Source organism: Crocuta crocuta, unplaced genomic scaffold, assembly GCF_008692635.1.
Source record: "Crocuta crocuta isolate KB4526 unplaced genomic scaffold, BGI_CrCroc_1.0 scaffold333, whole genome shotgun sequence".
Taxonomy (NCBI): Eukaryota; Metazoa; Chordata; class Mammalia; order Carnivora; family Hyaenidae; genus Crocuta; species Crocuta crocuta.
Window position 1 is genome coordinate 2,900,747 of NW_027532856.1, and position 17,578 is coordinate 2,918,324.

At 35.3% G+C, this 17,578-nt stretch overlaps 1 protein-coding gene across 1 annotated transcript in view; it reads right to left on the reverse strand.

Annotated features, from left to right (window-relative positions):
* MED13 (mediator complex subunit 13) overlaps positions 1-17,578 on the reverse strand; it is a 109,907-nt gene that overhangs the window by 33,460 nt on the left and 58,869 nt on the right. Inside the window, exons 10-16 of the mRNA XM_077745625.1 lie at positions 14,347-14,560; positions 12,620-12,701; positions 10,042-10,163; positions 8,268-8,358; positions 7,918-8,132; positions 6,356-6,552; positions 4,856-5,769 (exon numbers count right to left, since the gene is read on the reverse strand). Of these exons, the coding sequence (XP_077601751.1) occupies positions 4,856-5,769; positions 6,356-6,552; positions 7,918-8,132; positions 8,268-8,358; positions 10,042-10,163; positions 12,620-12,701; positions 14,347-14,560 (1,835 nt within the window). The remainder of the gene's footprint in view (positions 1-4,855; positions 5,770-6,355; positions 6,553-7,917; positions 8,133-8,267; positions 8,359-10,041; positions 10,164-12,619; positions 12,702-14,346; positions 14,561-17,578) is intronic.

Sequence of the window (17,578 nt, forward strand, 5' to 3'; positions counted from 1 at the left end):
AGTATTTGGGATATATCAACAAGCAAAACAGACAAAAATTCTTGCATTTATACAGAATTCACATTGGGTAAATTTAATGGAGAGATAACCAATCAATTATACAGTATGTTAGAAGGTAAAACGCACACTATCGAAAAAAACAAAAGAAACAAGATGGAGAATGTGGAGAGGGGGTTGCAATTTCATACTGAGAAAATAATATCTGAGAAGATTTCAAGGAGACCAGACAGTTACCCATGTAAATATGTGGGGAAAAGGTGTCCCAGGCAGAGGAAACAATTAGGGCAAAAGTCCTACCTAATGTAGGACTTTTCCTTTCATGATGCTGCTGTAGTTTAATTAAAGTATTCCAATAAATATTACACATTTAGGTTTTACAGCATTGTTTTATACTGAAATGCAAAGGCACTGCTTTTTGTTTTAAATTTTTTTTTTAAAGTATTTATTTAAGTAAGCTCTATACCCAATGTGGGGCTTGAACTCATGACCCTGAGATCAAGAGTGGCATGCTCTTCCAATTAAGTCAGCCAGGCATGATTGTTTTGAATTATTTTAACACAAGTTCTTGGGGTGAAATTTATATTAATGGATATAAAGTTTTCAGTTTACATTAATGTTTATAATAACACAAAAAATATCAAGGCTCAATATTCTCTATTATTTGGCAAATGAGTTGGTTCTTTTTTAAGGTGCAACTGGCATAAATTCTTTTTTATTTTTTATTACAGATAATATTGAGATAACATTAGTTTCTAACGTATGATATAAAGATTTAATATTTATATATATTGTAAAATGATCACCACAATGCCCCCACAGGCTACGTTCTTAACTACTACCTATGGCTGAAAATAATCCTGCCCTTTTTGTGAACATCTACAACATTCACTTATACCTTTTTCTTTTTTAACTTGGTCCTTGAATTTGATGAGTCATCAAAATATGTCATGAACAAAATATTAACCATTGGTCCATGTATTGCCCTCCTATCTTACATCACAAATCTTCTTTAATAATCTTATGAACAACTATGATCTCATGACCCAAGAACTAGAACATCACCCAAGTGCTTCTCCCTATCCTATCCCTCCCTCAGCTTTTAAAAAGTAACTGCTATCCTGAATTTTATGTGCATCTAAAAAATACATTTAGTTTTGCTTATTTTAAAACCTTGTAGGAGCGCCTGGCTGGCTCAGTCAGTTAAGCGTCTGACATCAGCTCAGGACATAATCTCACAATTTGTGAGTTCAAGCCCTGTGTTGGGCTCTGTGCTGACAGCTCTGCCTGGAGCCTGCTTCACATTCTGTGTCTCCCTCCCTCTCTGCCCCTCCCCCACTCATGCTCTGTCTCTTTCAAAAATAAACATTAAAAATTAAAAAAAAAAAACCTTTCTAAAAAGGTATCATACCATATATAATCTTCTGGGACTTGATCCCTCTCTCTTCCCCTCAATACTAAGATTTATCTATTTGTTACATATAGTTTTATTCATGTTCAGATCTATACATTCTATCTGTACCACTGTAATTATTTATCCATTCTCCTGTGAGTGGGCAGGCATTTAGGTTATCTTTACTTCTTTCAACAGTGCATTATAGTTTTAGTTCTCTGAGTAGTGCATAAACGATTTAAAAATAGGTTCTTCAATTCTGAAACCAATATTGCACTGTATATGAACTAAAATATTTTTTAAAATAAAATTATTGCGGCATCTGGGTGGCTCAGCAGTTAAGTGTCTGAATTTGGCTCAGGTTATGATCTTGCAGTTCATGGGTTTGAGCTCTGCCTCGGGCTCTGTGCTGACAGCTCAGAGCTTAGAGACTAATTCAAATTTTAAATCTCCCTCTCATGCCCCTCCCCCTGCACACTCTAGCTCAAAAATAAACATTACAAAATTTTAAATAAAATAATAAATGAATAAGTGTAGGGTATCATCATATCTCCCAGAATACTAAGCACACTGTTTTGCATGTGTCAAAAAATGACTGAATTAGCAAATGACACATGGACCAAATAGAGATTATATGGTATATACCATCTTAGAAAAAAGATCCTTAACAAAAACCACATTTTGAAGGAGGCAAATTTTCTGTATTACAGTAAAAAGTTAGAAAACTTAGTGGTATATTGAGACATCTTTTAAAAACTGTTGGGGTGCCTTGGTGGCTCAATCAGTTAAGCGTCTGACTTGATTTTGGCTTAAGTCATGATCTCACACTTTTGTGAGTTCGAGGCCCACCACTGGGGGCTCTGTGCTGACAGTGGGGAGCCTGCTTGGGATTCTCTCTCTTTTCTTTTTGCCCTTCCACACTCCCCACTCTCTCAAAATAAATAAACTTTTGAAAGAACTGTAGTTTGGTTGCTTGGTTGGTTGGGTCTGAAAGTTTAAAAATATCTGGGGGCACCTGGGTGGCTCAGTCAGCCAGTCAGTTAAGCATCCGACTCTTGATTTCAGCTCAGGTCATGATCTTACAGTTTGTGAGTTCGAGACCTGTATCACGCACTGCACTGACAATGTGGATGCTGACTGGGATTCTTCCTCTGCTCTCCTCCCACCTGTGCTGTCTCTCAAAATAAATAAAAACTTTTTAAAAATACTGAAAAAAAAAAGAAAAATATCGGATTATTTTAATAATAATAATAATGGGAACTTAAATTAATTTAGTACGATGTTTCAAGCACTGTGCCAAGCATGTAATATGAATTAACTCATTACCTTTTTTTTTTTAATTTTCTTGAGTTTATTTATTTTGAGAGAGAGAGAAAGAGCAAGTGAGCGAGTGAACAAGTAGGGAAGAGGCAATGAGAAGGAGAGACAGAATCTTAAGTAGGTTCCACACCATTAGCACAGAGCCTGATGCATGTCTTAAACTCACAAACCTTCAGATATGACCTGAGTTGAAATCAAGAGTAGAACACTTAACCAACTGAGCCACCCAGGCGCCCCTAGATCTTTAGAACTCTACACAACTAATATTTGATGTTGTACTTACATAACATTATTTGATGCTGATCATTCTCTCCTTCTCCAAACATTTCTTATACTTACTTGACTTCTAGGACATCCTACTCTCTTGGTTTTCCTCCCGTCTCCTTGATTTCCTATCCTGTATCTTCCCCTTCTACTCCATATCTAAATGTCAGTTCCATCCTCAGACTTCACTCTAGTTACTCTCTAGGTTGTTAGATCAGCTCCATAGATTTTCACACTGATAACTTACACTAGAAAATTTTCATCCCTAGCCCCAACCACTCCTGTGAATTTAAAACTTGTATCTCCACATATGTACTTGACCTCCTCCCCCAGTGCTTCCCTCCTCTATAATTAGAGCCATCATTCATCCTGCTGCCTAAGCTCTCCATGATGCCTTATCATTCCTTATATGTATCAGCAAATCCTGTAGGTTCTATTTCCCAAATATACCTAGAACCTACTACTCTTATCTCTACTGCTTCCAATTTTTGATGTTACCATTATCTTATACCATCTTTCTAAATGCCTCCTAACTACTCTATCTGCTTCTTTTTTTTTTTANATCTGCTTCTATTCTTACCTTCACAACACATAATTGCCAGAATGATCTTTTTATTTTGTTTTTTTTTTTAACATTTATTTTATTTTTTGAAAGACAGAGCATGAGCAGGGAAGGGGCAGGGATAGAGGGAGACACAGAATCTGAAGCAGGCTCCAGGCTCTGCACTGTCAGTACAAAGCCCGATGCGGGGCTCAAACTCACAACAGTGAATCATGACTTGAGCCGAAGTTGGACACTTAACTGACTGAGCCACCCAGTTGCCCCAGAATGATCTTTTTAAAAAACAGACAGAAAAAACACCATGTTATTTCTCTGATAAAAACTGACCTATAGCTTCCCATCAGTCTTAGAATAAACTATAAAGGTTTTACATAGTCCATAAGAACCCTACATGATTTTGGTTTTTGGCCAGCTCTTAGATTCCATGTCTGACCAATCTCTCCATCACCCAATCCATTCCAGCAACAACGGTCTCTTTACTGTTCCTCAAACATATTAGCCATACAAAGCCTCTGGGTCTTTGCCCTACCTGAAACATTCTTCCCTTGGTTAGCCACGTGGCTCCATTCCCTCACTTTATGTAGGCTTTTGCTCAAATGCTGTCTCTCGGTAACACTTTTCCTAACCGTACATCTAAAATAACCATACACTCCTGGGGCACCTGGCTGGCTCAGTTAGTAGAGCATGTGACTCTTGATCTTGGGATGTGAGTTTAAGCCCCACAATGGGTGCAGAGCTCACTTAAATTAGTTAAATAATTAATTAAAATAAATCACAAAATACCCAAATAAATAAATAAAATAGTGCACTCCTGTCCTTTTCTACTCCTTTCCACTTGCTTTTTCTTCAAAGCCATTCATCACTAACATTATATAATTACTTTTTTGTTTGTTCCACACTAAATTAAATAGGCTCAAAAAAGGCAAGAAGTTTGCTCCGTTTAATGCTGCACTTTTATAAAGGAACAGTGTGCGGCACATATCAGGTGCTCAGTAAATATTTAATGAGTGAAAGAATGTTGAATAAAGCATACAACTAGCAATTTTCTGTTAATTAACATCTGCAAAGTACCTTTTATACTCCTACATAAGTACATAATTACAGACTTATGAGAACTATACTTTTATTGGTGAAATTAAACTAAACTGCTAAGAAATTCTCTCTTTAAAAATGTCTTCCTTAAAGGAGTTTTAAGTCAAAATTTTAGTGTCTCTATTAGCTACATGGAAAACTGCCTTTAATACTTTTTCCTACAAAAGAAAAGCAAAGTCCTACAATTAAAGGAAAATAAACAAAAATTATTCCATTAGCATACTTACCATTTCTTTTGGACCAGGGGTGTAAGCATGAACTTTTCACAAGTGCTTCATCAACTTTCCCTCCTGACATGTTATCCATGAACTGACGCCCATGTTCTAATGCAAGGTAGCAGTCATTGCAACAGTCCCGCTCTTCAACACGTACCCAATTACTAATTACACCAATTCTGGGAAAAGGATCTTGGTCTGCTGCTCCAAAGGGTGAAAATAAATTAGTGCACTGATCTTGTAGCAATAGTATCAACTCGTCAGGAAATTTTTCAGATTCCTTTAGTCCTCCATTAACATGTTCAGCAGAAGTAGCCCTGAGAGCTTCAAAACGTTTTTCTGCTTCTTTGCCACATTCTGTGTTGCGTCCTATGATGTCTAGTTCATCTTCAAGAAATAATCCTGAATTGTTTCCAAATTTTCTGTTCATGACAGCACTGAAGCCGCAGGTACACCTATACTGTGCTTCCTGCATTGGATCTGGAATGTAAACTCCAACATCGGCACCCTTGATATTCATGTTGCAGACACATATACAGCAACTATCAAAGTTACAGTCTTTAAACAAATTCATAACTGATTCTGAAAGAATGAGGTTTACATAAAGACTGTGTGCTTCAGGGATGGAAGGAACAGTTGCAGGTTCAACAGAGTTAAGGGGTCTGCATGTAGATGGGGTGGAAGCTGGTGAATACAAGTCTGAATTTTCATATTTGACTGAACCTTGAGCACTAGCAGGTCCACCAGCTCGAGGAGTCCTTGGAGTCCTTGGAGTCCTTGGAGTTGGAAACCTAGGTGTAGATGGAGAAGGAAGAATTCCTGCTCCACTGTTACTAGGAGGTGCACTGCTAGGAGGCATCCCAAAAGAAGTATGAGTTTGAGGTGTATAAGCAGGACCATATTCTTGATCAATAGTACTTCCATCACTAGTGTTACCAGAGTAAAAGAAAATCAAACACATATATAAAGGAACATGTTAGTGATATGAAACCAAACAAAAAATGTCCAGTATTTTTCAGTAACATTGATAAATATGAAAGCACAATTAGTGCAAAATTACAAGTATAATTAAAATATATTTCTGGTTAATATATCCACTTTAGGTGACTGCTATAGACTGTGGACCAACCAACTAGTTCCAAATTGTAAATAAAATATGTTTACACTTATCCACACCTAAACATCCACCTTTACTATCTATAGTTCTTGTACTACAAATAACCATATTCCATTGATCCTAAGATGCCACAAAAACAAAAAAAAGACAAATAATCAAAGTATAATGATACTTAAGTTTTCCAATAATTTATCTATACCCAACTAATACCTAATACTTATAATTAAATACCCAACTAATACTAATTATAATTTATTATTCAAAAAATAATATTTAGAATCTTCAAAGCCCAGTATCTTTTTTCTAAATACTATCAAAGCAGATACTTCTAGGAAAAAAATTAAAGCCATATAGGCACATCTGTCCTATACCGATAACATAAATCTAAATCATACCCTTCTTTGATGAACGGCACTGTAGGCCCTGAGGAAAGCAACTCCAATTTTCCAACAGTCCAACTCTGACGGTAAATACACTCTTCTGGCAATTTGATAGGAGGCAGACATTGGCTTGGGAGACTTTTTAGAGGTGCAAACATGGAACATCCCACCAGAACTTGACAATTTTCAGGCTTATAGACATAAGAAAAATCCTACAATACAAAGACCATGACTTTCAGCATCTTACCTTCCAGGGGAGAAAAAGCTAAAGTGACTCTATCTAGTCTTTTTTCCCCTTTTAACAAAATACTAAAATGTAATATAATTCTATTCTTTTTCTTTTTTTTTTTTTTTTTTCAGTTTATTTGGCTGGGGGGGTGGTGGTGAGGGAGAGCAAGCACACACAAGCAGGAAAGGCAAAAGAGGGAGAGAGAAATCCAAGCAGGCTCCATACTATCAGCGCAGAGACTAATGTGAGGCTCAATCTCACAAACTGATAAATCATGACCTAAGTGGAAATCAAGGGCCAGAGGCTTAACTGACTAAGCTGCCCAGGTGCCTATTATTCTATTCTTAAATGCATTCTTTTTATTTTATTTTATTTCCAGTATAATTAACACACAGTGTTATATCAGTTTCAGATATACAATATAGTGATTCAACAATTCCATACATCACCCAGTATTTACCACCAAACTCTTCTGATAACTATCAGTTTGTTCTTTATAGTTAAGAGCATTTCTTAGTTTGTCTTTTTTTCCCCTCCCCTTTGCTTATTTGCTTTGTTTCTTAAGTTCCACATAGAAGTGAAATTATATGGAATTTGTCCTTTTCTGACTTATTTCACTTAGCATTACACTCTCTAGCTCCATCCAGGTCACTGCAAATTGCAAGACTTTATTCTTTTTTATGGGTAAATAATATTCCTGTGTCTATTTTCTATCCATTGATCTGTTCAATATCACTCATTATGGCTAGGCAAATCAAAACTACAATGAGAGGGGCATCTGGCTCGCTCAGTTGGTACAGCATGCAACTCTTGATCTCAGAGTTGTGAGTTTAAGCCCCACGTATGGTGTGGTGTTCACTTACAATAAAAAAAAAATTAAAAAAAGAAAATCTATTCTGAGATATCACCTCACAACAGTAAGAATGGCTAAAATCAAAAACACAAGAAACAGGTATTGGTGAGGATATGAAGAAAAAGGAACTCTCTTACACTGCCGGTGGGAATGCAAACTGATGCAGCCACTGTGGAAAACAGTGGTTGGTTCCTAAAAAAGGAACCACAGTCCAGTAATCACACTACTGGGTATTTATTCAAAAATTACAAACACACCAATTCAAAGGGATACATTCACCTCTGTTTATAGCAGCATTATTTACAATAGCCAAATTATGGAAGCTGCCCAAGAGTTCTTAACTGCATTCTCTGTAGTTTTACTACTATTCAGCCTTAAAATTTGTTAACTACAAAATGAGAATCACGATGAACAGATTTCTTAATATAGCAACAAACTAAATCTATAATAAAATATTGGAAGTTAATTATTTTTCCAAAAATATAAAATACTTACTTTAATTTCAGAAGGTTTTGGGCTACAGAACCCTTCATCAACCTCAATTTTGAACTGTGTTCCAATATTGGAACTATTTCCTTCTAGAACAGTTCCTCCAGGTGTTATATCCATACTACCATATTCTTTATTACTCATATTCATTGGGGAAAATCCCATAATATGCTGTTCTAATGATGGTGGTGTAGGATACATTTTATGAAGATCTGCAGTGCCTATAATTAATAAAACACACATTTTAACACAGGACTAAATAAAAAGAAGTTAATCTGTGTTTAAAAGAAAGGGGTGGGGAATTTTATTCATATTAAAAGTTGCAGATTTATCTACAGCAGATTTGGGAAGCTTACTTATACAAGATAATGGGTCCAGATTTCCTGTCTTTGATTCCTTACAGCTGGATTTATCATCTGTTCCATTTGCTGACTTTTTAGATCCAGGCTATTAACAAAAACAAAAACACATATTTATCTGAAATTTTAAATGCAATGTGATCCAAGATGGTAATCATTAAGATGTAACTTGAAGGTCGAACCCATTCATCAAATATATTATTTTGAATTTTGCTAAAGTCAAATATTAGATACCAGATACAATTCATAAAGACCTAAAACACATTTTAAACAATCACTGAACCCAGATTAATTTCTCTTTATTTGATAATCCTGCAATTCATAGAGGGAAAAGTTCCTCCAAATAAAATGACCGATACTTTAAGAACACATACAAGAATAATCTACCACTTAAAGCCTATTAAAAAACAAACAAACAAACAAACAACCGGAAACCTGCAATAAGGATTTGTAACACAGAACTGCTTCTTAGTAAAACACACTCCTAAAACATTTGTCCCCTTAAATAAAATGCATCAAATTTTCCCTTATAATCACCTCTCTGAATTCTAATTTATAATTTTACCTTAAGAATCTCCTTCCGCCTATAAAAATGCTGCAACACGTAAAAGAAAGCATACACTTCAGAAAGATCTCATATGACAAGCAAGAGGATCCTTAACTAATGATTAGTTTTAATACATTGAACAAATCAAGTTTTACCATCTCCAATCTGTCACCAATGTTTTTATATCTGACAACATGGTTCAAGTCTCCTTCTAGCCACTTTGTGATAAACATGACAGTTCTAATTACAACCTTCTTACTTCACAATATCCATAGCAGATACATGAATAGTAACAGAGAGAAAGCATAAAAGTTCCAAAGAATTCAGGGATATATTTACCTAGTAAATGGTACCCTCTAAACTACAGTATATTTTGAGATACAGAATGTTGGTTTATGTACAGTATACCTCCCTTATGTCACTTAATTGAAGACATCAAATATGCCTATATGTGTATGCATGTGTATATATACACAAATACATGTGGTATCAAATACAATAGAGAGGATTAAAAGTATGTTATATAAAAAAGTATATATTGTATCGGACAAGAAAGACCAAATGTACTACAGAAGTTTACAAGCTACCTTTATGCAGGTGAAAATGGAATTCCCTTTTATGATAGTGCAGCACTCAGTTCATTAATTTGACATTCTAACAAATGGGATTTTACGCTTTCTTTTATAATCACCTATCTCTGCAAATGGATGTTCAAAATTAAATACTACTTTTTCTTTCTCTTTCATTATTATAGTATACAGCTGTCTTATAATAATGGTTGTGACGACAAACATATTCAAAAGAAGTGGTATTCTTTAATAAACTGATAAGGCATACAATTTAAACGTTAATTATTTATTATTCTTATTTAAGTGAGTCAATTCTAGGGTCATTTCTTAAATGAGAGGAATAAAGAATAGAAAAATAATTCTGTTTCCTAAAGACTGCAGAAAAAGAATATATTGTAGAGTTCAAATTAATCACACATATCCTTCAAACATAAAAAAATGAAGAAAACACGCTCAGTTTATAGGTGACACTATGCCAAGAATGCTCAAACATAAGTTTATAAAAAGAAACCAACTAATAAAATTTTATTCCAAAATATTTCCTATTTTTCAGGACCAAAATGTCCTGTTCAAGTCACACATCACTTCTGAAAAATAAGTCTACATAAAATTAAGGAAAAGATATTATAACCTTAGCCATTAATAGAATACTCACTGTTAGTTCATCCTCATCAGAATTGAAGAGATTATCAAGGTCAGTATAAGAAACAGCCAGGTCTGAGTCGTAAATCAAGCTGGTTGATGGAGGGCGGGCATGACTAGTAGGGCGTGGAGCATCTATACATGTCAATCCAAAAAGCAAAATAAAAAACTCCACTATTGACCAAATAAGTATTATTCTATTTATTTAAACTAGATATCTAACTTTAAACCTATAAGGGTATTATGCAATAAGAAACTGTGATTTGCGTGGGGCACTTGGCTGGCTCAGTTGGTTCAGAGTCCAACTTCAGCTCAGGTCATGATCTCACAGTCTATGAGTTTGAGCACCACGTTGGGCTCTGTACTGACAGCTTGGAGCCTGGAGCCTGCTTCAGATTCTGTGTCTCCCCTCTCTCTGCCCCTACCCAGCTCGTGCTGGATCTCTGTCTCTCTCAAAAAAAAAAACACTAAAAAAATATATTTTTTAAACCAAAACTGTGATTTACTTAAAATCTAGAAATTTTTTTAATGTTTTATTTATTTTTGAGAGAGTGAGAGAGATAGCATGAGCAGGGGAGGGCCAGAGAGACAGGGAGACACAGAATCCGAAACAGGCTCCAGGCTCTGAGCTAGCTGTCAGCACAGAGCCCCACACGGGGCTTAAACCCACGAACCATGAGATCATGACCTGAGCCGTAGTTGGACACTTAACTGACTGAGCCACCCAGGTGCCCCGAAATTTTTTTCATAGAAATAAAGTTGTAAATAAATGTAGTAACTTCTCCAGGAAACTCATTAAAGGCTACGTAATCCATAACATGGCTAAGTACTCTGATTTTATATACCAAATAAAAAAATATACACTAACAGGACAATAGTACACACACACTTTTATTTTTCTATCTTCCTGAAAGAAGCATAGTACAATGATTAAGTGCCATGGCTCTTGAGGGGCGCCTGGGTGGCTTAGTTGGTTAAGTGTCCGACTTTCGCTTAGGTCATGATCTCGCGGTTCGTGGGTTCGAGCCCCACATAGGGCTCTGTGCTGACTGCCAGCTCAGAGCCTGGAGCCTCTTTCAGTCTGTGACTCCCTCTCTCTCTGACCCTCCCCTGCTCACGCTGTCTCTCTCTCTCTCTCTCTCCTAGAAATAAATAAAAAACATTAAAAAAAAAATCTTAAAAAAAAAAAGTGCCATGGCTCTTGAGTCAGACAGACTATTCTGAATTTGAATGCCCAACTCCAACACTAACAATATGACCCTGGACAAGTTACTTAACCTCTCTATACCTTAGTAATAGCAAGAATTAAAAAGAAAAGGGTGTAGCTAAAGCACTTTGTCTAGTGCCAGACACTTAAGTACTCAATAAATATTACCTCTTGGCTAAGTTTCATTTTAGTTCTAGAATTTTATTTTCCTTTTTCCTTTTCTTTTTTTCCCCCCAGTTGTAGGGGGGGAAATATAGGATTACTTAAGAAAAAATACAAATACCAATGGAAGTTAAATTCCTTTTACATTCTCTCACAAGAAAAAAAATTGCAGTTTGGTGTATAACCTTCTGAAGTATCCTAGGAGTATCAAATAATTTGCAACAGTTCTTACTTTCAGAATGATGAAAGTCACTTTCCAAGTGCCTCTGCATGTTAGTTCTAAAAATTAACTGGAGCAGTTCTGAAATTTGGTGTAAAAAATCATCTAGGAGGGCACCTGGGTGGTTCAGTTGGTTGGGACTTTAGCTCAGGTCATGATCTCACAGTTTGTAGGTTCAAGCCCCACGTAGAGCTCTGTGCTGACAGCTCAGAGCCTGGAGCCTACTTTAGATTCTGTGTCTCCCTCTCTGCCCCTCCCCAACTTGTGCTCTCCCTTTCTCTCTCAAAAATAAATAAACATTTTAAAATAATCTAAAGGATAACAGTAAATTATATATTTTTTAATAAAAAATCATCTAGGGTACTTTTTAAAAAATATTTCAAAGCTCCACCTCAAAAGATAGCTATAGAATGTGGGAGATGGTCCAAATTTAGAGAAAGCACAAGACAGGAATTACATTCATTACCACATTAATTTTGTAAAAGAAATAATGTGCCACATCTCTCTATTCCAAGCACAAAGAGCACTAGTCAGACACTTTCAAAGTGGTGTCATGGTCACAGTATCCTCACTGCCAAGAAAAGTCCCTACATATAAAACTTGTTTGATAAACATGTGTTAAATTAAAATTTTCAACAACAGTTCTTCTAATTTGAGTGAGAAAGTACAGGACAACAAAACTGCAGTCAAGTCTAATTTGTACGTTTGAGTTTTCAGATCAGAGAGGGACGTTAGGTGATGATGTCTTCAAATCTCCTCATTTTACAGATGAGAACCATTTTTATTTGAGAGGAAGTTCCAACAATTCATTACAGACTTTCTATCCCCTCAACTTGCTTCTCCCAGAACAAAATATGCAATAAATCCATCTTTTTAAGCTAGGTACCACTGTATGAAACATGAATTATGCAAAAAGGAACACTGTAAGTCAAATAATATCAGATTAGTTTGTAGTAGTTAATTCTGAAATGCAATATTTTGATTAGAAAATAAAAGTTTTACCTTGCTTGATAGATGGACTAAATAATGACATAGCATCTTCATCATGTGATAATACTGTTACACTAGATGGCCCATCTTCTACCTGCAAACAATATTACATATTAGACTGAAATACATAATTGAAATAACAAAATCTTCCAACTACTGAGTAACTGTGTCAAGCATCCTACTAGGTGTTCTACAGACATACTAACTCCCACAATTAATCTATAAATAAGTAGCACGCTCAACTTATAAAAAATAGTTCTAAAGATAACCCAGGAAATATATCTGGATAAACAGTGGGAGCTGGGATTCCAACTAAATCTGTCAAATTCCAAAGTCCATGTTCTTTCTATAATACCTATAGCCTTCCCAGCTACTACTGTTTTCATATTTATAATAGGACAAAATTTTAAGTACCAGGCACATAGTAAGGCTAAACACTTTGTGAAAGAATTCTCTGTATTAAACTTATTATTGGGCCTTTTTCACAATTTTACAGCTTTCAATTTCTGTATTTTATATTAAAGGCAAAACTTTTTTTGTTTTTTATTTAAAGTTTTTATTTATTTTTGAGAGATGAGAGAGAAAGAAAATGTAGGAAGTACAGGCAGAGAGAGAGGGAGACACAGAATCTGAAGTAGGCTCCAGGCTCTGAGGTGTCAGCATACAGCCCCACACAGGGCTCAAAACCAAGAACCGTGAGATCATGACCTGAGCCAAAGTTGGACACTTAACTGACTGAGCCACCCAGGCACCCCTAAATATTTTTTTAATTTTTTACCGTTTATTTATTTTTGAGAGACAGAGAAAGACAGAGCATGAGCAGGGGAGGGGCAGAGAAATAGGGAGACATAGAATCCAAAGCAGGCTCCAGGCCCTGAGCTGTCAGTACAGAGCCCAATGCAGGGCTCACACCCACGAACCATGAGATCATGACCTGAGCCGAAGTCAGGTGCTTGACTGACAGAGCCACCCAGGCACCTCTTAAAGGGTAATATTAGTTTCTAATAAATACTCCTTTATCCTATATTTAATATATTATATCAAGGGGTTCTATAAGCTAACTCACATTCAAAAATATGTAGGTTATAAACTCAGCATTGTGTATTTTATTGTATTCTTGAAAATTTGGAATTCACCTATTTCAGTATATTTTAACTCCGTATTAAAATACTTCATCTACCTAAATATTCTGATTTCAGTATTACAGAAGTTAATGTACTTTCTCCAACCCAAAAACTCTTACAGTAAATAAAAATCTTTTCATTATCAGAAACCGGATATAAAGTCTACAAACTCTTACCTATTTACAAAAAAAAATGTTTTCCTAATTTAAAAGGATAAATCCATGTTATTTTATTTTTTTTAATTTTTTTTTTATGTTTCATTTATTTCTGAGAGAGAAAGAGAGACAGCATGAGCAGGGGAGGATCAGAGAGAGACGGAGATACAGAATGTGAAACAGGCTCCAGGCTCTGAGCTGGCTGTCAGCACAGAGCCCAACGCGGGCCTTGAACCCAGGAACCATGAGATCGTGACCTGAGCCAAAGTCAGACGCTTAACCGACTAAGCCACCCAGGCGCCCCATTCTATTTTATTTTTAAGTTTGTTTGTTTTAAAAATTGGGGCACCTTTCTTTTGAGAAGAAAAAAATTAGAAATGTGGTACTATAACCACATTTAACACAGCAGTGTTAAAAAACATCAGCGACCCTTTGGTGTATTATGATTTCTTTTACTCACCTTGTGTTTTTTTGCAGCTTCTCTCTCACTGTTTTGTCTATCTTTCTTATCAGGAAAAAGGAATTCCTCATCTCCTTCAACAAATGCATATGGATCAATTTTAGATTCTTGCTCTGCATCAGATGCTATTGCTGAAAGATACTGATTTTTAATTTGATATTGCTGCACTAATTCATCAGAAACTTTTAAAGGTTTCTTACATTGCACCATTAACCTGCATTAAAAAAAACAAAATTAGAAAATTAATTAATTTTCCATAAAAGCAGAAAAAATTCCAATATGACTTAAGAATTGTAAAGTTTTCAAAATTATTTAGAGATGATCTAAACTGCAATACCTCATTTTACGAATGAAGAAATCAAGGCATTGAGAGGTTACGTGATTTACTAAAGCCTCAAATTTAGCAATCAAGAAATTCAGCTACAGTCTAGGTCTCCTATCTACACATTGTTTCCACCAAAATATGTTTTCTTTTGGTAATCTACTCTCTTCCCAAATCCTCACATGCATTAATTTGTCCAAATCCAGTCACTGAAAAAAACTTAAAAAAAAATTTTGAAAGGGACTCTTACATCAAAATTGCTCCAGGACAGGAACTCTCAAAACTGTGGGCTATGTGGTGAGACAAGTCTAGTTTTATACAATTTATACAATGGAAGTATCTTTTTCCTATTGACATGAGTGGATAAAGTTATAAAATTATAAGGACCTGATTTGTGTTTCATGAAAACATTATAACTTATTAATTCTGGCAAGAAGTTATATAATGGCAAGTGAAGTTTCAACTCAAGAACCTCAGAGGTTTTTTCTGATCAGATTGGAAGAATCCATTTTTATATCATCAGCCTTATGGTTTCACAGGGTGACTAGAATCAATAAAATGGCAAAGGACAACAAAATGAGAGAGTTGTGAGACAACAGTGAAGTCAGAAAGACAAACTAGTGGAAACTGTCACACCAGAGAAAGCTGAAATCTAAGGTTATGAGAAAGAAGACACAACAGGCTGATCTGCACCACCGGAATCCTGGAAAGCATCAAGACTTTTCTATCTCTGAAGACCAGGGTGCTTGGTGAGTGTGAACACTAAATGATGTTTTTGGTTTGTGGAAGACACTTTTTGACTCCCAAATTCATGTTTTCTATAAGTTTGTAAAGTAGAGATTCCCATGCTGCCAGAAAGTAGTCAGACAAGGGTCAAAATCCTGCAAAGACTATTTCACTCTGAATAAAAACCAAACTCCTTGTAATATCCTACACCAAAGCTTTTCATGACCTTTCTCCTCTTTGCCTCTCCAACTTCATCTGGTTATTCTACTCCTGCCTTTCTCACTCTGCTTCCAAGACCTTCCTTCATGTTCCTCAAAAAGGCCAGACACACTCCTGGCTGTTCCCTTTGTTTGGAGCATTCTTCCTTCAAATACCTGCATGGCTAACTCCGTCAGTTCCTAAAAGTCTTTTTTAAAATGTCACCTTACATAGAAGACCTTATTTAAAAATGCAAAATGCCCGACTATCTCAACACTGATCCCCCTTGCCCTGCTCTATTTTTCCCTCCATAGCACTTATCTTTTAAAATCTATATAACCTGCTTATATTAATAGTTGTCACTCTCACTAAAACATAAGCACCTAAATGACAGGGATCTTGTCTTTGTTCATGAATTATCCCAAATGCCTAGAACAGTGCCTGATATGTACTCAATAAATAGTAATTAATTTTAAAAAAAGGTACTCAGTATTTCCTAAATGAATACATGAAATCTAAAAACCACATAGGACTGCAATGTTGTGGATGCATTAATAATCCTAAAATACGGGATCTTGTACTTTGAAATAAACCATCTTCATTCATCAGAAAGTGATACTGCTGTCACTTCTCTGTCCTAAATTTAAGACAAAAAAATTTTAAGAGATATAAGATTTGGGAGCAATAAAGGTGAAAGTATTTGTTGTTAGCTTATAAAATCTTTGAATGACAGGATATCATGGCTTTAAATCCATTCACCAAGGCCTAGCACTAGAAGTACTCTACACTCTACAAACTAAGGTTGAAACAGGGACCGTAAAAATTTTTTTTAAAAACTGGTATTTTCTAAACAAGTATCAGGTCATTGTTATTCCCAATATGGCCCAGATTTATCCCTGAAACTAAAATTCCAAGTCTACAAAAATTTTCTTCCATGTGAATATAGTGCTAACTAGTCAACACGGATATGTTTTACAATTAACTGTTAGAATACTTCTGTTCTATAAATGAATGGACAGATATTTCTTAAAGAGTAGCATTGTACCTACCATATTAGACCAAAACTGTTTGCTCAACTATTAGACACTAACATAAATCTCTCCAAAGTAGTTTCTCTATCTACTTTGACATACATTTTCTTATTCAATAATTAAATTAACCTAATAAGACAGAAAATGAAGAGTATGCTGACTGTGATGTGCAAATTATGCAGAAAGAAATGGTTTGCTAAGGTAATATAGTAGCAAAGTTAAGGCTGGAAAGATTTTAAGTATGCATATTCAAGTAACTATTCATAGGAGAAAAGTGTTAAGATCCCACTCCTCCTCCCTCCCCACCAACCTAAAAGACACTACTACACTGTGTAGAGGTGAATAAAACAACTCTGTTTTTCACATTAAGTTGTCCTCTGGCAGAAGCAGGAACACTGCCACACTGTTTACATAGGTAGTTAAACTAGTGTGCAGTAACATTAAAAGGACCAATGCTCCTGCACAAGGCTCTATTAAGAATAAAAATGAGTAAACCAAATGCGGTGCCTAAAGACAATTTGTTATTTTATTGAATGGTTCTCACAGACATTGGGATATGCAAATAATTTAAATGTCGTCAATAATATCTTGAGTATCAAGTCACAACATATTTTAAATATAAATTATTTACATTATACATCTTTCTATATTTAAAACTGATAATAGAAAAAACTGTGATTTTTTTTAAAAGATGCCAGATTAAAAACTCAAAGTTTTTAATCTCATCACTATCATCATATAGTATATATATATACATATATATATGTATACATATATATACTTTTGTGAAACAGGAATAACACCTCTCCTTTTCTAAAATAAACCTCCGCATAGAGTCAAACTACAGAGATAGTTTCAATAGATATAGAGCTAAATACAGACAAACTAGAAGAGAATTAGGTACAGCAATGAACAGAAAGCTTTGCAAAGCCCAAAGCAAATTGAAATTATGTTT